General features: G+C 39.6%; 2 protein-coding genes across 5 annotated transcripts in view; one reads left to right on the plus strand and one right to left on the minus strand.

Moving 5' to 3' along the window:
* Positions 1-1,000: 1,000 nt before the first annotated feature.
* TMEM69 (transmembrane protein 69) lies at positions 1,001-4,833 on the minus strand. Its single transcript, XM_082676095.1, has 3 exons — positions 4,765-4,833; positions 3,142-3,281; positions 1,001-1,977 (listed from the first exon to the last, which is right to left on the minus strand). Exons 2-3 carry the CDS (start codon positions 3,193-3,195, stop codon positions 1,264-1,266), a joined length of 768 nt encoding a protein of 255 aa, XP_082532221.1. The 5' UTR covers positions 3,196-3,281; positions 4,765-4,833; the 3' UTR covers positions 1,001-1,263.
* A 124-nt stretch (positions 4,834-4,957) lies between these two features.
* Positions 4,958-25,546, plus strand: part of GPBP1L1 (GC-rich promoter binding protein 1 like 1) — a 55,335-nt gene continuing 34,746 nt past the window's right edge. Inside the window, exon 1 of one of the 4 annotated variants that reach the window (XM_082651375.1) lies at positions 4,958-5,095. The gene's annotated coding sequence lies outside the window, so the exon portion shown is untranslated. Of the gene's footprint in view, positions 5,096-5,871; positions 6,009-6,495; positions 6,637-25,546 lie in introns of those variants that run through there. The other 3 variants (XM_082651376.1, XM_082651374.1, XM_082651373.1) reach the window with 3 other exon arrangements.

Here is a 25,546-nt window from a genome sequence, read left to right on the forward strand (position 1 = left end):
AACCTTATTAATAACTCTGTAAAGACCCTGTCTGCAAGTAAGGTCACATTCTGAGATGCTGTGGATTAGGACTTGAACACACAATTCATAAAAAAATCTTGTAACAGCTGTGTAACAAAGTAAACAAGTTACCACTCTAGATTATGATCTTTCCACAGCAAGAATCATTAAAGTGAAAATTATATGTATATAATTTACTTACGAAATTTAAGTTACCTAATATTCGAATACTTATACAAAGGTAACGTATACCAGATGATACCATTTCCTGATTTAAATTCTTATAACATTGAAAATGTTTCTTCTTTTTTATGAGACTAAGCATCTCAAAAGACTAAGTTTTAAAGTTAGAATTCAAGGTGTTGCTTTTACTGTTTTAAAAAAGCTTTTGTGTGAGTTGACATGCAAAACTAGATAGAACATTAAGATGTCTCCAGCTTGACTTTTCCTAGTTTGTATATCCTAGAGCCTTTATTCTTTTAACTATATAACTATTTTTGACCAGCTGGTGTTATGTTTGGAGATGTTGCATCTATACCCTGCCAAATATCCTGGTAAAACCTGGAAAATGTGTCTAGCTTTTCTTTGAACATAGTTTTTCCCTCGTGACACTGCTCCCTACTGACTTCAGAGCCACAGATCCTTTCAGTTCAAATAACTAGGTTGTGCCAGGTAAAAAGAGCTTGGAAATGCAATTCCCAGGGGCAACTGCAATGAAAACTCCACACTGGAGCCACCTATTGTTTTCAGACACTCATGGATACCAAGTTTTCCTCTGAGGCGGGTGTGTGTGTGTGTGTGTGTGTGTGTGCCACCTATTGTTTTCAGACACTCATGGATACCAAGTTTTCCTCTGAGGCGGGTGTGTGTGTGTGTGTGTGTGTGTGTGTGTGTGTGTGTGTGTGTGTTTTCAATGATCCTAAAGCTCTAGCACAAAGGTTTTTCATCTTTTAATTTACATTTTTCAAAACAATTAAAACATTGAAATTTTTAAGTGGATGACTATAAAGTTCATAAAAAGACTGAATGAGAACTATAACCTAATATAACATGAAAAGGACTTATTAAGGGTTTTCAAGCTGTTTCTCAGTGATTCCTTATAAAATAAAGATTTCTAGAAATGAAGAATAATTGGGGAAGAATAAATCACCACTGGTGGGAAAAAAGAGCTAAACTGGAGAGGTAGAAAAAGGTGATGCCAAAACACAACCTTACAAGGCTCCTAGCCAACATGCTAACGTCATCTACAGAGTAGTTTTATATTTATTCTACTTGCCTAAGTCTCTTGGGTCCCTTCTCTGGATAAAAACCTTTAACTAGTAAAGTGATTACAAATGAAATAAAGGCCACTAAAGTGACTACTATCCTCAGGGCTTTGAACCAATTGGGATAATGTGGCAAGAGAAAAAGTTCAGTGTGTAATGCTATCCCCAAACCTATTATTACTGTGACTATAGCTTCACTGAGTCTTTCAGAAATAAAGAACGCAAGCCATGAAAACACAACAGGAGCTGTACTATTAGCTAAATTGAGGAAGTCTGGTTTGGCTGGACTACCTTGTGGCAGAGTAAAACCCCATCTGATCCCTCCCAAGAAAGATAGGAAACTGGCTCCATAAGCCATCTGAGTAAAAGCTAATATGGGAATATAAGTCTTTGTCATCACCATGACCAGTGGTGGAGCAATGAAGGGGATTAGTCCTGCCAGAGTTACGTATAATGCTGGCTTTGGGCTGTCAGGCAGGTAACTGATGGTTTGTGGTGGCCTGGCTGGAAGTACTGCTTGCTCTTGCTTCTTCTTAAAGCTGCATGGGGAAGTGTGATAATATTGTGTCTTGCTCATACACACTGGAAATGATGAGACAAGCCAAGGCCTTGGAAACAAAGGGGAAAAGTTCTGCTGGAGGCCTGTTTTGAGAGAAAATGTTTCTATTCTCCTTCTGACTCCTAGTCTGATTGTGGAAGGGTACTTCAGCATCTATAGGGAAAACAGAACGAGAAGACAAAAAACAGATTTAAAAAAAGGAAATCATCAAATGTTTTAGTCCCAATCTGAGACAATATAAAAACAAACCGCCTGCTTTCTGTTAGCACATCGAACTTAAAGAAAGGTTGGACTACAGGATGATGTTATTATTGCTGGCAAAGACTATTAAACAGCTATACAACATGCAAAAGAAACTACTGAATAGAAACCAGTGATATATTTTGGCCTACCACTAAACTTATCCCATGAAAGAAATATCTGAAGGAGGAACAGCTAAAGACTAGGTCTTCAGTTTTTGGCATTCTAAACTGCCTCTTCTATTTATAAATTGCAAAAGAAGCAGCACTAATTACTGTGGAAATGCTATTTTATGTAGAGAAAATTAAGCTTTAGACACTGCATAATTGTCATAGCTTCATGCCTTTCTACATATGTCTGCCTAGAATTCTAGATTACCATTTTTCTATCTAGGGAACTTATCTTTAAAAATTCGGCTTGAAGCTTTCTCCAATCTGATGTAATCCTCCTATAAGTACCATATACACACTTCCATCATAATTCTCACGGTGAATTAAAATCATGTGTTTACTTGTCTGTCTCAGTAGACTTGAGAGCCAGGACCATATATTTTTCTTTGCCTTAAAAAAAAAAAAAATCCCCAGTACCTTTCATGGTACATGGCCAAAGCAATAACCTCTCTTGCTGATTCTGTGCTTTAGTGAGTAGATTCCATACTTCAACAGTTAAGCAGATCAACATGAACTCAAAAAATGTTGGATTAAAGAAAAAAATGAAAGTTATTTAAGAATCTTGGTGGTTACTCAAAATGCTAGGAATGATTCCATCTTGAGGCTTTTTTTTTCCTTTTTGTCTAGAATGTTCTTCCCTGAGGTACCTGCATGGCTCATTGCCTCACTTCTGACCACCCTATTTTTAAATGCAATCCTTAAGTCTACTGTCCCTATTCCCCTTCCCTGCTCTATAGTTCTCCACAGCACTTACCACTTGACATATTAGATGTCACTTATTTATATTTTACTCTTCCCCCGATCAACCAGAATATAAGAGGGTAAGGATTTTTGTCTTCTTTTTCACTATTGCCTAGCCAAGCAATGCCTGGAAAGTAATGCTCAAATATTTGCTGAATAAACCAACCTTTGAAGATGCTCGAGAAAACTTCTGGATGAAGTGAACCATAGTGGGCCCCATTGAAAGTCTTGCTTAGGAAGATGCCACACAGTTCTGATTAATGTATTTTTATAGCTCAGTGGAACATCTGAATCAGAAGCATGTTGCTGTGTACAAAACAAGATGTCATTTAATTTTCTTCACTTTATACATAAGTTTTAAAAAGTAGTAATTCGGGATAATTTCTTCCATATAACAGTTCCTTTGAAAACAATAATTAATGTTTTCAAAATATCAGTAACATTAAGTAAATAGATCCTTTTCTTCTCTGAACCATTCTTTTAGCTTTTGCTGTTTGGTGTAACAGAAAGAGTAATGCACAGAGACAACAGATCTGGATTTTTACAAATGCCTCCATCATTTCCCAGCTGTGTGACCTTGGGTAAATTGCTTCCTTGAAGTGCCAGCTTTCTTATCTTTAACATTGAAAATCATAGCTTGTCTGGTCTATTAGTTATCTATTTTGGGACTTAGCTTAAAGTAATGATAGTAGCAATCAATACAATTAGCTGTGAATCAGGCATTGTAACTATGTAATTACTGTAACTATTGAATAACCTCATCAACTTGGTGTTGAAAGGCAGTAATAGCCTGTTAAGTTAGAGTGCAGACTTTGGAGTCAAACAATCTGGGTTGGAATCCTGGCTCCACCACGTATTAGCTATGTGACTTTGGACAAATTATTTAACCTGGCTATGGTGCAGTTCACTCACCTATAAGGCTTATGATAACTACATAGGGTCGTTGTAAAAATTAAGTAAGTTAATACATGTAAAAAGCTGAGAACTGTCCCTAACACAAAGTAGGCACTCAAAAAATACTAGCTATTATTCCCACCTTACACAATGTAAGCAACCAGTAAGTGGCTGAGTGAGAGAGAATATTATTAATCCAGATCTGTCATATTTACATAAGTCCCATTCTTAACCAAAAGAATAAGGTGTCTAAAAATCTAAAACCCACAGTTGCTGCTTAATTTAAAAACGTAGTGAACTAATTTCTTGATTACAGATCTTAGGGCTGGTTCAAGAAATCCTGTACACCAGCCCGTCAATGTCTTCATTCTGTATATATGTATAAGGAAGCAAGTAGGGAGTTAAGTTATCCCGGGTCTCTGAATAGATGTTAGATGACACCCACATCCACCTACTGACTCCCAGACACACATACCTGCAGGGCCCACACACTCACCTTTGTTCAAAATCACCTTCGTAAGGGATTTCAAAAACCTCAACGCTCCCTCAACCTTCCAAACTCCCTAGGCACTGTGACATGTGCTTTCCAGCTCAAGAGTATTAAAGAGAAAAGTGACTGCCTAAAGGCCGGGGACGGCAACTGGTGAGGGGGTTAAGGACAAAGACCCAAGGGTTAATCCGCTCAATTTGGGTGAGAACGCTCAATATTTCCACTGCGCCAAATAAAAGAGTTGCAAACTGCAAGCCTTAGAGCAGACATCAGAGAAAAGGGGACACAAAGATCCCCGGGAAACTTTGCCCAATAGTATCCGCGGCCTCAGTTTACTCCGAAGCCTTGGTGCCCCCCTTTCCCAACCTGCAGTAGGGCTGCTGTGACAACAGCCCTACTACTCACCTGCCAGCGTCGCGCGGGGAGGTTGAAAGCTGAATTGCAAGAACAGCTTGGTACTGCGGAAAGCACTTCCGGCAAGTGGGGTTAGATAGCCCTCCCCACTTCCTGAGAGCCGAAAAAAATGAGTCCGGGTGCAGACTTGACCAGTGCTAACTGGTTCCTACAGGGGAAAATCTTAGTTCTAGTGGAAGCCAGCTTTTGAAGTCTGTAGGGTACCTGAACGGTCCTTGCCTTTGTATTCCAGGTTTCCCAGCCAGCAGAATCTGCCTCGCAGAGTTCGGGAAGGTAGAGTGCAACTACTGAAACCATCTCAGAGTGATGGTGGTGGCGGAAGGTAGGAGAGATTTGGAGTCTAGGCCAAGTATGACTTGGCCAAATTGCTTGCCGTCTCAGGAACTCATTTTTTACTTTGCATAACAACAGGGTTTATAGGAGCGACGGGGCGTATCTCACGCCTCATTAAGGTCCTGAACTAATACTATTTAAGAAAAAACAAAAAACTGTTTTCACTTCATTTTCTCTGCTGGTAACTAGAAACTTCGTTAAGAAATAAACAGCACAAGGGGCAGGACTTTCATTTCCATGAAGGGTGTGAGGGTAAGAGCCTTTAGGGTGACCCGGAAGTTAGATTCCTTCTGTCACCCTCCGCTTTAACTTTTGTTTGTGGGCTTTGTGACCTTGAGCAAGTCCCTTCCCTTCTCTGGGACTCCATTTCACAGTCTATCAAAGGAAACACCATCAGGCAATTTGCGCGTTTATCTGAAAACAACAGAAACGCTAGCCAGTTCCTCCATTCCTCAGGATTCTATGTAGTCTAGCTTCCTGGTTGCCGACCGTCACATGGTTTAGCCTCCCGTGCAGAATGGGCTCAGAGAATTCTTCCTAGTAGTAACACCTTCTAGTCGTGACAGGCTTTCACTTTTGTTTCCTTCTCTGCCATGGCAGCGCCACCCCTTCCCGTTGTGCGATACCCAATGAGACTTTGGGCCGGAGAAACAGCTTATCCGCCCTGGCACAGGAGCAGGCTCCGGCCAGAAATCCGCCCAGCGCTGGGGCAGGGGCGTGTCGCCAGCGGTCGGGCGGAACTACCACTCCCAGCGGGTAGCGCGTCGGGAACAGCCGCGCAGGCCTCCAGATCCCGGCCGTGCGGCCCGTTGGGGGCTGGAGTCTTAACGGCGCGTGCACGTGAAGGAAGGAAGGAGCCGAAGGTGGGAAGGGGTCGGAAAACACACGAGTCTACGAAACCGGTTTGTTAGTACTTGTAGAGGTAGTTTGGAGATGCGTGCTTGCCGAGAGGTGGGGTGTGGGAGGGTGCAGAATGAAGGGGCGGGGAAAAACGGGTACACACATACCCACCCACCCACTCATTCACACGCGCCCTGGCCCTAGTGTCGGGAGAGGGGATGTGAAGGGGAGTACCAAACCCAGCTGGTCTCCGCCTCTGAGGCGGTGCGAGGAAAGGCAGAGTGTTCAACTCTGCAGAGGGGCGGGGGTTGACCATGCGCCGCCTCGAGCCGCAGTGGAGGGAGCTGGGGGCAGGGCAGGGAATAACCGCCGTTCTCGCGGCTAAACGTTGGCAGCTTGGGGCGTCGGGCGGGTCACCAGAACAGGGCTCACGCGCGTGCGCGTGCGCCCTTGTGGGCGGTGCGAGAGGGTGGGCGTGTGTGAGGCGGGGTCAGATTAGGGGAGGGCCGGACTGGTCGTCGCTCCTCCCCCTCCACCCGCTCTGCCCCTCCTGGGCCGTGTGGGCCGGGCAGCCATTTTGGGAAGAGCTTTGTTATGGTTGTGGGCTCTACACCTCTGCCGGATCAGGAAGCTGGGGACGCACCCTCAGACGCCGCGACTGGTCCCTAGCTGTAGCCCTGCCGCTGCCCGGTGAGTGGGAGTTCCGGACGACGGGGCGGTAGGGGATCTTGAGTGGTCCGGCGCAGGGCTCCGCCCGGTGCCTGACGGGCCGGCTGTTGAAACAAGTTGAAGAAGGCTCTCACACAGGTGGTTGGGTGTAGGTTGGGCCGGGGACCGAGAGCAGAGCTCACGGGTCGTGTGGTTCGGACGGGACACCTTCCCCCGCGCGTGGAGCTTTGCACATGAGCGTCGCCGCGACTCTGCCGGAGCGCTCCTAGTTCAACTTTGGTCTTCGGGTCGGAACGCTCACCTGCGGCTCTCTGGCTCCTCTCCAGGCGTTCCGGCTTGTTGGTGGTTGAATAGCTTGGTTTACGGGTTTTTTTCTCCTTCTTGAATTAGAGCCAAGGGCTTTTGTTTTCCAATGATGGAAAGTCTAAGGGAAAAAAGCGTGTAAGTCAAATGTGGGATATCTGAGGGGAAAAGAAGAGCTTTAACCCCCCACGCCTGTTCCCAGCGTTCCGGTTCCCCCTGGTAGCGAGGTGTTTTCGTTGATTTAGATTGTCTATCCAGCACCTACTGACCCCTCCCTCCCTGGAAACAAAAAAGGCTGGTCGGTCTTGAAGTGTTTTAGTGAGGATTTTTTTCTGTTTTACATCTACCTCTCCCCACCCCCGTGAAATTCAAAAGAAAGGCTGAATCTAAAATGGCTGTAGCTTGGGGAAGTGCCCTGAGCTTGGTAACTTAAATACGTTAACATGTCTTAAATTCTTAGTTGTTTTTCCTACGGGGACAACAGCTGGATCTTTCATCTTTTTGCAGTTTGTGTCTTATGTTGAAGAGTCTTCGCTAGGTGAAAACAAAGGTGAGGCTAAAGTAGTTTGCTTACTCCGAAAGTTTACATAAGAGTGGGTGCGGTTTGGGTGGTTTTTTTTTGGTAGTTGCTTATAGTTTTGAAATTGTGCTGTGGTGTTAATTTATCAGCCAAGTTCGTGCTTTGAGATTGGTTTGCCATATTTGTTGAAATACTTGCTCTTAACTTTGATATTTATAGCTTATCTGGAATAAACAAAGTTTATGGTGGCTCATGTTTTAGTTTAGTAATAGAAGTCACATTCTTTGTAAATCCCTTCCAAAAGTAAAGTGATTGGTAGTCTTCAGTACACTCAGATTTATAGTTTGGTCATTGCTGGCCTTTTCTAAGGTCTTTTATGTGTAATGCTTGAAAGAGAGTGCTGTTAAGTTTGGGACATTTATTAGAAAAGTGTAAGACAACAAGTGAAAACATTTTAGATTTGGAGTGTCTGATTGTTGTACCCTTTCAAACAAAAGGCTGTCTTTTTGTTTGCTGACTTTTTTTTTTTTAAACCTTTAGATCCAGAAGTTTAACGGAAAACAAAAAGGCATAGAATGGAAACCAAAAACAGTTAACTTCAGTATTTGGGAAGATGCTTGAGTTTCAATCTGTCTAAAAGATAAAATAATAAAATGCTAATTGTGAATGAGAAGTTTGGAATTAATAGTAAAATAAAGTGTCATCTTCCTTCCCTAGGGAGTCAGTTTCAATTTACCTCTCTACATTCTTTCAATACAAAAGTTTACTTTTGTCAACTCCCCTAGGATTTGTTGTTCTTAAATTATTTTGGTGGTTTTACAGGACAAAAGTGCTTTATAGAAATTACAAGTCAGTTGCTTTGTGTTTTGCTGTTGTTGACTACTGGACCTGTAAACTTGGGTGAGACCTTACTCTGATTTTTTTTCAGGATACTCAAAACAGTTTGTACATATTGATATAAGTATTCTTTCAGTTTATTCTGAATAGTATCTTATCAGAGCTCTTGAAATTTGGTGGTGGTGGTAGGGTGTTAGGAAGCCATTTTTCTTTTGAATGAATTCCATCTTACCAGTTTTCTCGTCAGTGGCTGTTTAGTAGCTTGGCTGAGGAGAGCACATGCAACCATTTTAATAAGTTTGGAATGACAAGAAATCTGGGACACATTTCTGCTTATAATTCATTTTTAAATGCTTAAAGATAAAACCTACAATTCTGAATCATACTTCAGCAGATTGCATATCTTTGTTTTATGATTCAGTGTATATGCACTTAGTAATAACTCTAATGTACCAGAGGCTGACAGTTGCTCGAAGTGCTTTATATTTATTAACTTGTTTATTTCCGTCAGATAGATATTGTTTTATCCCCATTTTTTAGTTAAGGAAAATAAGTTCAGAGATTCATCCAGCTAGTAGGTCACAGACCCTGTATTTAAACCTAAGCAATCTGTTTCCAAGTCACTGTGCTTAACCATTATGGTTGCTACCTTTAACCATGAAAATAAAAATAAGACTATTGGAAAGGTGAGACACAACAGTTTTTTAAATATCCCAACTGAAAAAGTAGTTCATGGAAAAGGCAAATTTTGGTGTATGTATTTATGGTTTTTCAAATAATGGGTGGGATGGGATATCTAGGTGATACATAGAAAACATGCTACTTCATAACTGACTATAGTTGCCGTTGTCTGCAATTTGATATGTGGTTATGCTGAGAGCTAGCTGACCAAGTCACTTCAAAATCAGGCTCTGATTTTTATTTCCCACTGAAGTCTGCTCAAAACAAAACTGGCTATAATCAAACTTGAAAAATAGTTCAGTGAGATGAGCTGAACTTCTTTTGTCCACAGGTATATATCTTAACTAAAGAGGTAAAATATTGCTAATGTTATGTAAATTGAATTTTTGTAGGTGGTTTAAAATATACGAGGCAAATATTTAAAGGAGTCTAATAGTTGTTTTTCTTTACTAAAGCAAATAAGGAGCCTTTGGGACTTCCTGGCGGTCCAGTGGTTAAGACTACACTTCCATTGCAGGGGGCGTGGCTTCGATCTCTGGTTGGGGAACTAAGATTCTGCATCCCACATAGGGCGGCCAAAAATAAATAAATAAATAAATCATTTTTAAAATAAATAATGATAATCAGCCTTTAATTGATCTGTTGGAAAAATTATTTTTCAGACAAAATGGTTCAAACTTCTTTTAAGAAAGTTTCTTATAAGAAATGCTAGAGGCTGTACTATTGTACTGTTGTTCCTGCCTGTTAAGGAGTAGGAATACCTAGATGACTATAAAACATTCCTGCCCCACCCCCAGAACTTAGTAGTTTAACAGATAAGCACAAAAATATTCACAGGATAACAACACAGAAAGCTATCATTCTTAAGGGAGTTGATTTTTTAACATACTCATTAAGCTTACCTTCCTTTTCTGTAATAAAACTACTTTGCCATATATCAGTCAGATGTCAGGCTAGAGAATCACCAGCATGAACAAAGTTTTAGTGCACTTTTCTGAGCAGCAGGTCTGTTTATGTTGAACAAGTTTGTTGTTTGTTTTTTTTTTAAAGAAAAAATTGAATTAATTTAAGTTTGGCTATTCTTTATATTGCAGACTCCTGTTTCTGCTGATTATATGTTTAAATTTCATTATATAAAAAAGTTCTCTTCTGAATTACTGCTATCCTTGAAGTTTACAAGTATGTTGAAAAGTTGGTTTGGGGGTTCTTTGGTTAGTTAATTAAAAGGTAGAGCTATTCCATTGTTCCAGCTATGTGTTTATGAATTATTAACTGTGCTTTTTAATTAATCTTACCAGGTATGGTGGAAGGATAGTGGGAACCATTTATTGTGGGCTTCATAAGCTAGAGACTTGTAACAGAGTCCAATCATTATTCCTTAAAACACTTGTTTAACATACTTGATATTAACCCTTCTATAAGTGGGTGTACAGAGGATCCAAGAAGTTAAGTGGTTTATATAACATAGTGAGATGTGGGGACTCAGCTTTCTCCGATTCCAAAGCTGGGTTTTCACCACATCATGGTAGAGAGATAGCATGGTACGATAATTAAGGGCAGCAGCATTATAGCCTGGGTTTGAACCTCTGCGTTGCCACTTACAGCTTTGAGACCTTGGTGGAGTTTTAGTAAGATTTCTGCCTGTTTCTTTCTCTGTTAAATGGGGATAATAGTACCTTCTCATAGGGTTTCTGTGGTAAACAAATGAAATAATATTTGTAGAGTTTTTAATACAATGCCTGTCCATTGTAAGCACTTCATAATTGTCAAGTAAATTGTTTGAAATTGTCTTTAATGAACATCCTTTTACCAGTTGAGTGAAATTCTGTGAAATCTGAACAGATTGTTGGACGTGGACTTTTAGGTTTTTGTTTTTCCTTTTCTAGATATTTTCTGTTGACGTCTCTTGTTTATTTGAATCAGGATCCAGGTCCCACACATGGTAGTTGACTGATATTCTTTCAAGCCTCTTAGTTTGTATGTTTCTTCTGTTTTTTTTTCCTTGCACTTTGTTGAAGAAACCAGGTCATTTGTCCTGCAGTTTCCCACATTCTAGATTTTCCTGATTTCCAGTAAATTGGTAGTTTTTTTTTTCTGGTTTGTTCAGTGATTCTCATCTATATCATTTTCTCACAATTTCTCTATTGAGCAGCATAGAATAATTGTATGAGTTATTTATCCTCCTTCAGTCTGCTTGTAAAATGGAGTGTTCGGTTTGGTCCTGTGCCCAATTCAGTGTTAACTTTTCTAGGTAGTTTGTTTCCTGTCCTTTTTTTTTCTACATAGTATATTTGTTGTATTATAAAATTGAGTTAAGTATGCTGGGTTTGTAGTGGTTTTGTTTTCTTGTTTTGGTTACTAGTGAATAGTTTCCTCAGCGTATTTGGTCAGAAAATTTCTCAAAACTGCATTTTTTTTACCTGTTGTTTATCCCCCCACCCCCCAACTATTAATAAGCATTTTATTCTTAACACTTATGGAGTACTCACTATAGACCAGACACTTGGATTTTTTTGTTTTCCCTGGGAAAATATCCAGGCACTATTCTTAACACTTCGCATATATTCACTCATTTAATCATCAACTTTCCAACAATCTCCAAATTACAGGTAATGATTTGAAGCAAAAAGAGGTGCCCAACGTTGTGTATGGAAAATTTTAGAGGCTCTGAATGACATTGATTTCCTGGAGAGAGGATTTACTACATAAAGTGGGAATTGATCCCCCCCGCCAAGAAAAAAAGAAAGTGAAGTGACTTCTCCAAAGTCACACAACTAGTACATGGCAGAGCCAACTAGATCCAGAGTCTGCTCTTCTAACTTAAAAGTAATGTTTGGATTAGAAGCACAGTTTATTCTTGAGAAGAGATTTTTAGATATGCTTGTAAGTAAAATGTGCTTGAAGTAAAATGTAGGTTTCGTAATATAGTAGTCACTACTATTAAATGTTTCAATTATAAAAGACAGTATAGTTTTTTAAAAGTGACAAATAGCCTATTTACTTATATTCATAGGAAATTGAAGCCTTTCACAGTCAGCACAGCTGCAGATATTTGATAAAAGTTATCACTACTTGAATGACTTGTCTGTAGTGTAGTTGATACAGTGACTTTTGATTTTTGTGCGGGGGGGCGGGGGTGCGGACATGCCACTCGGTTTGTGGGATTTTAGTTTCCTAACCAGGGATTGAACCTGGGCCCTCCGCATTGAGAGCATGGAGTCCTAACCACTGGACCGCCAGGGAAGTCCCAGATAGTAGTGACTTTTGGAGCAAATACTATAAAAAACATTTTTGCTGTTTTTAAAATCGTATAGTTTCAGATACTTTTCATAAATCTAATCCACTTAGTTATCTGAATCTCACAGCCAGAATTTATTGTGTCAGTTTGCATCAGGTGATAAATGTACTTTTGTAACATACTATGCTTATTTGGAACTGTTGTGATTTAAGTAAATTTCATTTCTGTTAGTGGGATAGGTATGGTTGCAGCAGGTGCTTGTCCCCTTTAAATGACAAAATATTGGAAAGGCGATAACTACCTGAGAAAGTTTATAAATTTTAGTCTTCAAAAATTTTATACTTTATGAAATTAGTTTCAGGAAATGTTTTTTGAAACTGAATTCATTTTCAAAATGTTTTTTGAAAATGACTTGGAAGAAGGCACAATGATTAAAGTTTATTACTAATGGGAAGACTGGCAAGATTCCTGTGTTGGACATTCTACTAATTGGGCTTTAAGGTTATCCTTTGTTGTTTCTTTTGTCTGTTTACCATTTTAAGCCTGTTCCAGTATTGCCTTTTTGTGAATCTTAGTGGGAGAGGAAGCTGGAAAGGACATGTAACTCGTAACTTGTATGCATGCACACATATGCTTTCTGCCCCTGGTAGCTGTGCCCCAAGCTGTGCCTATCAAATACACTTGACTGGGGACTTGAATCTGGAGTGAGAGAGATACAAAGGAGCAAGGACAGTTTAGAATTAATTCTATTGTCTGGTGGCAGTGGCAGAGCTAGCTAGTGGACAGTTTCCTGAGAGACTTCCTGTGATGTGACCTTGGTTGGTGGTTTTGACTGCTTAGCTTTACTTGAATTTTTACAGGTTTGACAAATCATTCATTTTTTGAACTCCCAATATCCTACTGATAAATTTCCTTTTCTGCTTAATCTACCTAAATACAGTTTATTTTTTTCAACCAAGGGCCCTGATTTGTAAAATTGACTAATATAATTTGCTCCTTCTAAAAGATTTAGTTACTGCCTCTGTTTAGGGTGATCTCCTAACTCATGAAGTAAAAACACTTCCATGAATGTCTTTTTTAAAGACAAACTTAGAGAAGAATTTTTCCTTTTATCCACTCCCAATTCTTAAAAGCAGTAGTTCTCAACCTTTTAAAATATATCTGAGGTAAGGCCTGGGCACCATTAGTTTATTAAAGCTCCCCATGTAATTCTGTCTTTAAGTAATTCTTTTATTATTACAAAAACAGTGTTGTGATGTGTAGATAATTAGAGTATACAGATATGCGAAAATAAAAACTTGACATTCCTATCATTCAGAAGTCACCACTGTTAACAACTTTTGGTGCATTTTTTCCCCAGATCTTTCTCTAAGCACATATGTGTAGGCTTTTATTTTTATTTTACGAAAATGAGATCAGTTTACAACTTGGCTTTTTTTGTCCAGTGATGCCTACAGTCCATGTTCATTTCCTCTAGTATGCAGGTTCTATTATTCACATTTCCCCAGCTGATCCAGAAAAATGTTTGTTACCGCTGGCTGGCTATCCAAACTGTTGATAGTATCTAAACTAGGACCTTTTCACATATAACACTTTGGGGAATTCCCTGGCAGTCCAGTGGTTAGAACTCAGTGCTTTCACTGCATGGCCCGGACTCAATCCCTGGTTCGGGAACTAAGATCCCGCAAGCCTCGCAGCAATCAATCAATCAATCAATCCCACTTGTTTAATTTCTTTTTGTCTCTTTTTTTTTTTTTTTTTTGGCTGCTTTGGGTCAGTCGTTGCTGTGCGCAGGCTTTCTCTATTTGCAGTGATCAGGGGCTACTCTTCGTTGTTGTGCGCGGGCTTCTCTTTGCGGTGACTTCTCTCGTTGTGGAGCATTGCCTCTAGGTGCACAGGCTTCAGTAGTTGTGGCTCACAGGTTCTAGAGCGCAGGCTCAGTTGTTGTGGCGCATGGGCTTAGTTGCTCCACAGCATGTGGGATCTTCCCGGACCAGGGCTCAAACCCGTGTCCCCTGTATTGGCAGGTGGATTCTTAACCACTGCGCCACCAGGGGAGCCCTCTTTTTGTCTCTTTAATCTAGCTTAGTCCTTATTTTTCAGTGACACTGACTTTGAGACTGGACTGGTTATCCTGAGAATGCTTCTGTACAGTTGCATTCTTGTGGTATCTCTTAGTTCGTTCCTTTCGTTCATGTATTTTTCTCTAAAGTTTACAGCTAAAAGCTTGATGGATTTATATGTAAATACTTTGGCGAGAATACATCATAATTCTATCTCATTTTGCATCATGTCATAAAGCACATAATACCTGGTTGACCTACTTTAGTAATGCTAAGGTTGATCCTTGGATTAAGGTAGTAATAGCTGGGTCCATACATTAAACAGTAAGATTTCCCCCCTTGCAGCAAGAAATTAATTTGGGTGGTGCTACTTTGTACTGCGTTCCCAGTTTCTTACCAGTCATTGGCCTAATTTTTTTAAAGACAGCTTTATTGAGATAGAATTTACACAACATAAAATTCACCCACTTTACATGTACAATTTAATGTTTTTTTTTAGTTTATTCACAGAGTTGTACAACCATTGCTACTATCTAGTTTTAGAACATTTTCATCACCCCAAAAAGAAATTCCATAACCGTTAGCACTCACCTCCTCAACCCTAGGCAGCCATTAATCTCCTTTCTGTCTCTGTGGGTTTGCCTATTCTGGACATTACCTATAAATAGAATTATATGGTATGTGGTCTTTTGTGTCTGGCTTCCTTCACTTAGCATAATGCTTTTAATGTTCATACCTGTTTTAGTATGTTTCGGTACTTTTTTTTTGCCACATAATATTTTGTTGTATGGTTATACCACATTTTGTTTTTCCATTCATCGGTTGATGGGCATTTGGATTGTTACCTCTTTGCAGCTGTTATTAATAATGCTGCTGGGACTTCCCTGGTGGACACAGTGGTTAAGACTCCATGCTCCCAATGCAGGGGGCCCAGGTTCGATCCCCGGTCAGGGAACTAGATCCCTTGTGCCACAAGGAAGATCCCGCACGCCGCAACTAAGACACAGTGCAGCCAAATAAATGAATAAATAAAAAATAATGCTGCTGTGAACATTCATGTCTAAGTTTTTGTGTGGATGTATGTTTACATCTTTCTCGGATCTTTCTAGGAGTAGAATTGCTGGGTCATAGGGTTAACTTTTTAAGAAACTATTTTCTGAAGTGATCTTATTATTATACATTCCCACCAGTAGTCAGTGTATGATGGTGTCATTTTCTTCACATCCTCAGCAGCACCTGTTATTGTCTGCCTTTTGATTATAACCATCCTAGTGGGTGTGAAATGGTATCTTACTGTGGGTTTGATTTGCATTTCCCTCAAGGCTAATGATGTTAAGCATCTTTTCCTGTACTTATTGGTCTGTTGTGTATCTTGAGGGAAATGTCTGTTCCTTTGCCCACTTTATTTATTTATTTATTTATTTATTTATTGTTGCTGTGTTGGGTCTTCGTTCCTGCACGTGGGCTTTCTCTAGTTGCCGCAAGCGGGGACTACTCTTCATTGCGGTACGCGGGCGTCTCATTGCGGTGGCTTCTCTTGTTATGGAGCGCGGGCTCTAGGCACGTGGGCCTCAGTAGTTGTGGCTCGCAGCCTCTAGAGCGCAGGCTCAGTAGCTGTGACGCACGGGCCTTGTTGCTCTGCGGCATGTGGAATCTTCCTGGACCAGGGCTTGAACCCGTGTCCCCTGCATTGGCAGGTGGATTCTTAACCACTGCGCCACTGGGGAAGTCCCTTTGGCCACTTTTTAATTGGGTTATCTTTTTATTCTTGAATTGTACAGGTTATTTTTTTTTAATTGAGTTGTAATCCACATATATCTTATTAGTTTCAGGTGTATATGATAATAATTTGATAATTATAGCATATACTGTAAAATAATCAACACAGTAAGTCTTGTTAACATGTGTCGCCATATAGTTATAGAAATTTTTTTTCTTGTGATAAGAACTTTTAAGAACTTCTCTCTTAGCAACTTTGAAATATCCACTACAGTATAATTAACTATAGTCACCATGCTACACCTTACATCCTCATAGCTTATTTATTTTATAACCGGAAGTTTGTACCTTTTGACCCCCCCCTTCACCTATTAAGCCCACCCCACCCCACCTCTGGCAACCACCAGTCTCTTCTCTGTTAATGAGCTTGGTGTTTTTTTAGATTGCACGTATAAATGAGATCATATGGTGTTTTGTCTTTCTCTGTCTTATTTCACTTAGTATAGTACCCTCAATGTTCATCCATATTATTGCAAATGGCAAGAATTCATTCTTTCTTATGGCTGAATAATATTCCAGTGTGTGTGTGTCTGTGTGTGTATGTGTACATACACACCACATTTTCTTTATCCATTTATCCATCAGTGGACACTTCCTATATCTTGGCTATTCTAATAATGTTTCAGTGAACGTGGGAGTGCATATATCTTTTCAAGTTAGTGTTTTCCTTTCCTTTGGATAAACACCCTGAAGTAGAATTGCTGGATCATATGTTAATTCTATTTTTAAATTTTTGAGAAATCTCCATACTGTTTCGCATAGTGGCTGTACCAGTTTACATTCACACCAACAGTGCACAGGGATTCCCTTTTCTCTACATCCTCGCCAGTACTTATTTCTTGTCTTTTTGATAATAGCTATTCTAACAGGTGTGAGGTGATATCTCATTGTGATTTTATTTTGAATACAGTTCCCTTATCAGATATACGATGTGCAGATCTTTTCTCTTAGTCTGGGTTGTCCTTTCACTTCCTTCATGGTGTCCTTCGGAGCACAAACGTTTTATTTTGACGATGAAGTCTAATTTACCGTTGCCTAAGCTAAAATCACTCCTGTGTTTACTTTAGCTGTTACACTAAGGCCTTTGATCCACTTGGAGTTAATTTTTGTGTGTGGTGTAAGATATGGTCCACATTCTTTGTTGTTGCGAGTGGACATCCAGTGATCGTGGCACCATCTTTTGAAAAGAAAGACCATTTTTTTCCCATTGATATATCTCAGCTTCTTTGTTGAAAATCAGTTGGCCATACTTACTAGTTTTATTTCTGGATTCTTGGTTCTGCTCCATTAATCTCTATGTCTATCCTTATGCCAGTGTGCAGAATTGAAGCCCTTTATATATTCCTTTTTAATTGCATGTCTTTGTGTCTTTCATCCAGAATTTGGTATTGATAATACACTTGCATTTTTAAATAATTTTGCTTTATATGACTATATCCCAAAACTAATATTGTTATTCATTTTTTGAAACCTTATATGGTAGCGTATAGTTTTCAATTTTTACAACTTTTTTATTCTGCTTTGTGAGAGTCACCCATTTTGCTTATACATATATCTAATGTAATTATTTCCTGCTGTACAGCATTGTACATATATACCACAATTTAATCAGTCTATTGGTGGACATTTAGGTAATTTAGTTTTTTGTCTACTGTATACAATTCTGTAGCAAACATTCTTATATATTTTGTCTTACCTTCATGTATTTTTAAGATTGGTGGGTCACAGCAGTCCCACTACTGGACATATACCCTGAGAAAACCATAATTCAAAAAGAGTTATGTACCACAATGTTCATTGCAGCACTAGTTACAATAGCCAGGACATGGAAGCAACCTAAGTGTCCATCAACAGATGAATGGATAAAGAAGATATGGCACATATATACAATGGAATATTACTCAGCCATAAAAAGAAATGAAATTAGGTCATTTGTAGTGAGGTGGATGGACCTAGAGTCTGTCATACAGAGTGAAGTAAGTCAGAGAAAAACAAATACCATATGCTAACACATATATATGGAATCTAAAAAAAAAAAAATGGTTCTGAAGAACCTAGGAGCAGGGCAGGAGTAAAGATGCAGACATAGAGAATGGACTTGAGGACACAGGGATGGGGAAGGGTAAGCTGGGACAAAGTGAGAGGGTGGCATTGACATATATATACTACCAAATGTAAAATAGCTAGCTGGTGGGAAGCAGCCACATAGCACAGGGAGATCAGCTCAGGAGATCAGCTCAGTGCTTTGTGACCACGTAGAGGGCTGGGATAAGAAGGGTGGGAGGGAGATGCAAGAGGGAGGGGATATGGGGATATATGTATACGTATAGCTGATTCACTTTGTTATACAGCAGAAACTAACACAACATTGTAAAGCAATTATACTACAATAAATGTTAAAAAGAAATTCAGAAAACAAAAAAGAAAGATTGGTGGGTCCATAGGGGTTTCACAGCTTGAACTTTGTATTTGTCAAACTGTTTTCCAAAATGGTTGTACAAGTTTAGGCTCACACCAGCAATATATGAGAATTCCCTGTTGCTTTATATTTTTATCAGCACTTGATAGTTTCAGGATTTGTTTTTGCCAGTTTGGTGGGTGTGGAATAGTATCTCATAATTTTACTCAGGTTTTAAAAGTATGTATGAGTTTGTGAGTGATTCAGAGTAATGTTGTTTTCTTAACAGAAAGAACTGTAGTGGAAGAAATCTTAAAGGTATATTATATCCTCTTTTGGTTCATTGAAAGACGTGACCAAATTTCATAGCCTTTAGAAGTTCTTAGGTACACATTAATCTCCTGAAATTAAAATAAATAACAAGGTAGAATATGGCTTTGGGCTCTTTTCTGTGATGAAGTATCAGTGTGAAGGTTAAAAATAAACTTAAGCAAGGCACCAGTAACCCTGGAGTTCTTATTGAGGACTTGGGAGGGAAACTGATGCACAGTTAGGAAATGAGTATAGATTACTGTAGGGTTCCTCAGTCCTTTAGAGGCAGTGAGAGTGATAGACATTTAAAACTAAGTAATAGGGCTTGGACGCGGGTTTGTGCCCCGGTCCGGGAGGATCCCACATGCCGCGGAGCGGCTGGGCCCGTGGGCCATGGCCGCTGAGCCTGCGCATCCGGAGCCTGTGCTCCGCAATGAGAGAGGCCACAACAGTGAGAGGCCCGCGTACTGCAAAAACAAACAAACAAACAAACAAAACTAAGTAATATTCTTTTCAAATCATGAGATTTGGAAAGGAAATTTTAGGGCCAGTGAATATCTGAATTTATCCAGAGTTAATAATCTTGGACTCTGCAGTTAAAGGAATAAAGAATGTTCAAAGAGAGCTCTTAGGAACAGTTAAAGGAGATACTAATTGATAGAGTTGTCAACATCTCTTAAAGAAATTATTACTTGGGACTTCCCTGGTGGCGCAGTGGTTAAGCATCCGCCTGCCAGCGCAGGGGACATGGGTTCGATCCCTGGTCCAGGAAGAGCCCACATGCCACGGAGCAACTATGCCCGAGCGCCACAACTACTCAGCCTGCGCTCTAGAGCCCATGCGCCCCCAACTACTGAGCCCGCGTGCTCTAGGGCCCGTGCTGTGCAGCAAGAGAAGCCACCTCAATGAGAAGCCTGTGCACCGCAACGAAAAGTAGCCCCCACTCACCACAACTAAAAGTCCACACGCAGCAACAAAGACCCAACAGAGCCAAAAATAAATAAAATTTAGGGAAAAAAAAGAAATTATTACTTTTGGTCATCCTGTCTGTAGTAAGAGATTATCCCACTTGCTATTAATTTAATCCCTGCCAAGCATAGGGGAAATAAATATGTAAACAGGTAAATATAATGCATTGTGATGGATGCTTGAGTATAGTTATGTGCATGATTTAATGCTTCATGAAGTAGAAATTCCATGTGAGAACTGAAGACCTGAAAATGAATGAGATGGTGAAGAGATTCCAAAGAAACAAAAGTGCTGCATCAAAGCTTTTAGGTAGCTGTTATATTTACAGAGCAAAAGAAAAGAGAAAAGAAGTAATTAAGGGTAAGAAGACCACCAGGATATCTTGATGCAATGGTTGCCACTCTTGCTGCTCCCTGACAAAGATTATACCGGCGCTTTGTGAATATTATCAATATAAGGATGCCAACTTTCCTCTTTCCCTTCCTTCCTTCCTTCCAAACATGAGTTGTCCTTTTTCTCAAGATTTTCTTTTACGGCATTATTGCCTTTTCTCTTATGAAATGATAGTATTAGGATATATTTTTTTAATGTTCTACTTATCCAAATAAAATTGCCAACCTGTATCAGCCCTTGAAACATATTTTGAAATTTTATAGTTGATGCAGTCCAAGTCTGCAAACTACTGCTCTAATGATGGAATGTCATGGAAACCAGGAGAAGGATTTTAAGATAGGATTGGCCCAGGAACATGTAAACAGTGTAAGCCATTGTGGGTGGTGATTCATAAGTTACTGACCTTTAAGAGTATATTGGTCAGGGTTCTTTGTTGTAGAAAACTGAAATGTTTAGAAGCATGGTTTTGTGTGTTCTTCTACCACAATCAGCTTCATGGGTGATGAACGACATAAGCAACAGTTGGATTTAACTGAGGTGGGACTTTTGGGAGTTGGGTACAGGTCATGGAGAGAAGAGCCAGAGTTGAGGGAGTTACAGTGATGGACTGAGTAATTTAAACTACAGAACTCTGCAGACTAGTCTCACTTTAAATTCATGATAACTTACAAGTGTGAACCCTTATTGTGCTGGGAAACTACGATATCTCCTTTTTCATTGACTCTGCAGCTCCCATTCCATACCCTAACTCTCCTCAAACCTGTAACTCCCTCCTTTCCCTCACCTACCCATTGTCACTCTTAGCTGAAGACTTTTTACTTTGAGAAGATAAAAGCAATCAGAATAGACATTCTAAGCTCTCATTGCAGCAGTACTCAGGTACTCTGCCTTCCCAACTGTCACCATAAACAAAGTATGTGCAAACCTACTGAAAGCTGATCTCTGCTGATGCATCAGATCCCTCTCCTCTTCACCTCCTTAAGAATATTGTTTCAGCAGTTTTCTGCATCATCAGCTGCTTCAGTTTTTTTTTCTTTACTGGGTCATTCCCATCAGTGTACCAAAAACAGTTCTTTCTTTTGACCACACATCTCTTTCTAGCCACTACCCCATTTCTTGGTTCTGTAGCAACACTCTTCAGAAGAATTTTCTGTACTTGCAATCTACAATTCCTTCCTTTTAAACACCCCAAACCAGGCTCTCACTACTGCCCTTATCCAACATGGTCACTGAGAACTTCCACGTTGCTAAATCCAGTGGTCAGTTCTCAGTCTTCCATCTCATTTAATGGCCTTTGATATAGCTGGTCATTCCTACTTTCTGGAAATACATTTCTGCTGCTTAGCTTGAGTCCCCACACTTTCTAAAGTTATAATACACCAAAGTTCCTCTCTGTCTACATTCATTTCTTTGGTGATCTCATCTAGGTCCATGGATTTAAGTGAAATTTCTGTTTCTAGTGTATACCTCTACCATGAACTGTAAATTCATATCTGGCTGCCTACTTAACATCTCCACTTAGATGTCTGATAGGCACTGAAAAGTTAACATGTTCGAAAAGAGTTTCTTTGTCATTATTTGTGGAATCTACAAATTAGTAGAATTCCTAAGAGTTTAGCAAAAATGGCTTGATGTGATTTATACCAATAGTAAACGGTATTATCATTTAAAAGAAATGACACAATCGCATAAAAAAATAAAGTATTTAGGAGTAAGCCTACGAAAAAAAGTATGTAAGGTCTTTAGGGAGAAATATTTTAAATTTTATTCAAAGATGTTAAAGAATACTTAAGTCGGATATTGACCATGCTCATGATTTAGAAGATTTATCATAAAAACATTCTCCTGGGGCTTCCCTGGTGGCGCAGTGGTTGAGAGTCCGCCTGCCGATGCAGGGGACATGGGTTCGTGCCCCGGTCCGGGAAGATCCCACATGCCGCGGAGCGGCTGGGCCTGTGAGCCATGGCCGCTGAGCCTGCGCGTCCGGAGCCTGTGCTCTGCAACGGGAGAGGCCACAACAGTGAGAGGCCCGTGTACCAAAAAAAAAAAAAAAAAAAAAATTCTCCTGTATTGATCTAGATTGGTTCATTGGTATTCCAAGCAGTGTCATAACGGCCTCATATCCCCAGTTTGACGTGCTTGTTTTAAATTTTATATGAACGGGCAGAGTGCCAAAATAACCAAGGCCTTTAATGTGTATGTTTGTGGGGAGGCTTTGCCGTACTATATACCAAGATATTATTATAAAGCCATAATTTAGTTAAGACACACATGGTTGTAGTATAGGAATAGACAAATAGACCAATGGAACAGAAGTCTGGAAACAGACCCATACATATATAGAAACAATTTATAATTGAGCTGGCCTTTGGGCAGGGGTGTGTGGCTTATAGGATCTCAGTTCCTCGACCAGGGATTGCACCCAGGCCAGGGCAGTGAAAGCCCAGAATCCTAACCACTAGGCCACCAGGGGACTCCCTGAGCTGGCTTTATAAATCAGTGGAGAAAGAATGATTTGGGACAATTAGTTACTCACGTGGTAAAAAATGAAATTGGACCTGGACCTCATACCGGATACAAATCAGTTCCAACTGATTGATGTCTTAAATGTGAAAGGCAAAACTATAAAACTAAGAAGATAATATAGGTAACTTCTTTGAATCTTAGAGAAGAAAGGCTTTTATACATTAGATGCAAAAATACACATCATAGGTACTTCCCTGGCAGTCCAGTGGTTAAGACTCCACGCTTCTACTGCAGGGGGCACGGGTTTGATCCTTGGTTGGGGAACTAAAATCCCACATACTATGTGACATGGCTGGAAAAAAAAATCATAAAGGAAATGATCAACAGCTTTGACTACATTTTTTAAAAAATTTTATTGTAGTGTAGTTGATTTACAATGTTGTGTTAGTTTCAGGCGTATCAACTACATTTAAAGTAAGAACGTGTGTTCATCAAAAAAATAAAAAACCACGGGGACTTCCCTAGTGGTCCAGTGGGTAAAACACCATGCTCCCAATGCAGGGGGCGGGACCCAGGTTTGATTCCCTGGCCGGGGAACTAGATCCCGCATGCCGCAACTAAGACCAGGCGCAGCCTAAATAAAATCAACAAACTAATTAATTAATATTAAAAAATGTATTTTTAAAAAAACCATGAAGTTGGAAAAGATATATGCAACACTATAATCAGAGGATTGGGGTCTATTGTATTCTCTTATTTCAGATAAGAAAAAGATCAGCTACCAAAAGAATGGTAAAATGATAAGAATAGATGTTTTACCAAAAAACGAAACACAAAGAGATGATAAATAGATTAAATGATGTAAACAAAGACTGCGGTAAGTCATCATTTTATACCCACCAGCAGAGCAGAGAATAACTGGCCATACCTAACTTCGTGAGGGTGTGGAGCATATGGAAATCTAAAAATAACCACTGCCGGTGGTGTAAACTGGTGACCTTATTGGAAAGCAATTTGGCATTACCTTGTGAATTTGAAGATGTAGTACCTATTAGCAATTCCTTCATTTATTTATGCATTCATTCAGCAAATATTTATTGAGTACCAACTATACAAGACAGTGTTCTTTGTGCCTTGGTTCAATGGGAGACAGTTAAAAATAAATTATTTAGATGATCGTTGCTATAGGAAAATGTTACTTAACAGAATGAAAATAGTTCAATATCATGTCACTTCCTGTTTTTCACTTTTATGGATATAAGTTCCAAAAATGCTACATATGGTTTTTTACATCAGTGCCACTCAGTTCTTTTAATCCTTTTAGAGTTACTTACCAAAAATCATTAATCAAAACTTATTTTTATGATCTATTTTCTGAGAACTAGGTTACATCCTTTTTCAATTCTGTGGTATACACAGATTGTAAACTACCTAATTTATGAGATGATGTTACCTAGTCATTGAATTTCTCACTTTATAGGCGATATGCCAAAAGCCTTTATCAAAGAAGGCTTGTCAAATGCCTAAATTATATCTATTACTTTTGTATTTAAAGGCACTTTTTTTATGGAGCCAAAATTAAACAAGATTGGCTAAAAATTAGACACTGCATATTTTGGGGTTTTCCCACAGGTTATTTAAAAAAATATTAGAGCCAAACCTCAGTGGCATTATTAGAGGTAACTTTTGAATTGTTGTGTGTAGTATAGATGGAATAGAAATTTCATTTCATGGTTGAAGGTTATGCTTTTGACAGAAGTAAAATGGCATGTCAACATCTGAAAGGGAGAAATTATTTGAATTGAAAGAAGATTTTTTGTTTGTTTAGTTTTTGTTTTGCTGTTTATAAGTTTAGGCCATTATATCCTAGATTGCATTTCAAGAACATTTGTATTACATAATATGTAGATGTAGGTGTTCTGTTGGGTTTTTTTTGTTTTGTTTTTTTGCAGTACGCGGGCCTCTCACTGTTGTGGCCTCTCCCGTTGCGGAGCACAGGCTCCGGACGCACAGGCTCAGTGGCCATGGCTCACAGGCCCAGCCGCTCCGCGGCATGTGGGATCCTCCCGGACAGGGGCACAAACCTGTGTCCCCTGCATCGGCAGGCGGACTCTCAACCACTGCGCCACCAGGGAAGCCCATTGTTCTGTTTTTAAGAGTGCGATTTATTTTGCTAGGAACTTTGTTTTAAGCAGTAGAACTCTTAAAGAGTCTTCGTAAATTAATCAAATATAAGTAGATGGTAGGAATGAGTAAATGTGCAGTGAAATACTGTTGTATGACAGTGCACAAATGAATATGGATTTTAGTATCGAATCTCTCAGCAAAAGTTAATTAAAATGTTTCTTCATGTCGAATAACTATTCAACAGAACGTAAGTCCCCAACATATGTGTATTCAAAGATTTAGTGTTGATCTCTTGGAAGTAAATTTTTAGGACCTTTTCGCCCTCAACAACTTGGAATTGTGCAAAGCATGTAGCTGGGACACACATTCTTAATGCAGCTAGGACATGATCTTAGGCACAAGTGAATGAGTCCTCGCTGAGCTTCACAATGGATTGGTATCTCCCAAAATGCTTTACCAGGGACATTGCAATGATTCTGTCACCTAGGTGAAATAATGCTCTATACCTTACCCACATCCTCTGTGCTCTCATCATACTTGCTTACAGAAGCATTCTTTGATGTTAGTAAGGGGACGAAAAAGTGAGATTGTTAAACAAAAATTGTCATCACTCCTGTCACCACATTCTATAATGAGAACACTCCGACATGAATCAAAAGACTTGTAATTTTTCTTCTTAATCCACTTGGGGTAGCACACCATAGTAAGATGGGTGAGAAGGAGAAGGACACTTATGAACCCATCCATGGGAAAGAAGAATTAACACGATGTCTTGACCACAGGTGCCTTCTTATGCAGGTCAGTTTCAGAGAAGTGAGCATATGGAAGTAGAAGGTAGGGAAATT

Source organism: Grampus griseus (assembly GCF_964374135.1).
Source record: "Grampus griseus genome assembly, chromosome: 1".
Lineage (NCBI taxonomy): Eukaryota > Metazoa > Chordata > Mammalia > Artiodactyla > Delphinidae > Grampus > Grampus griseus.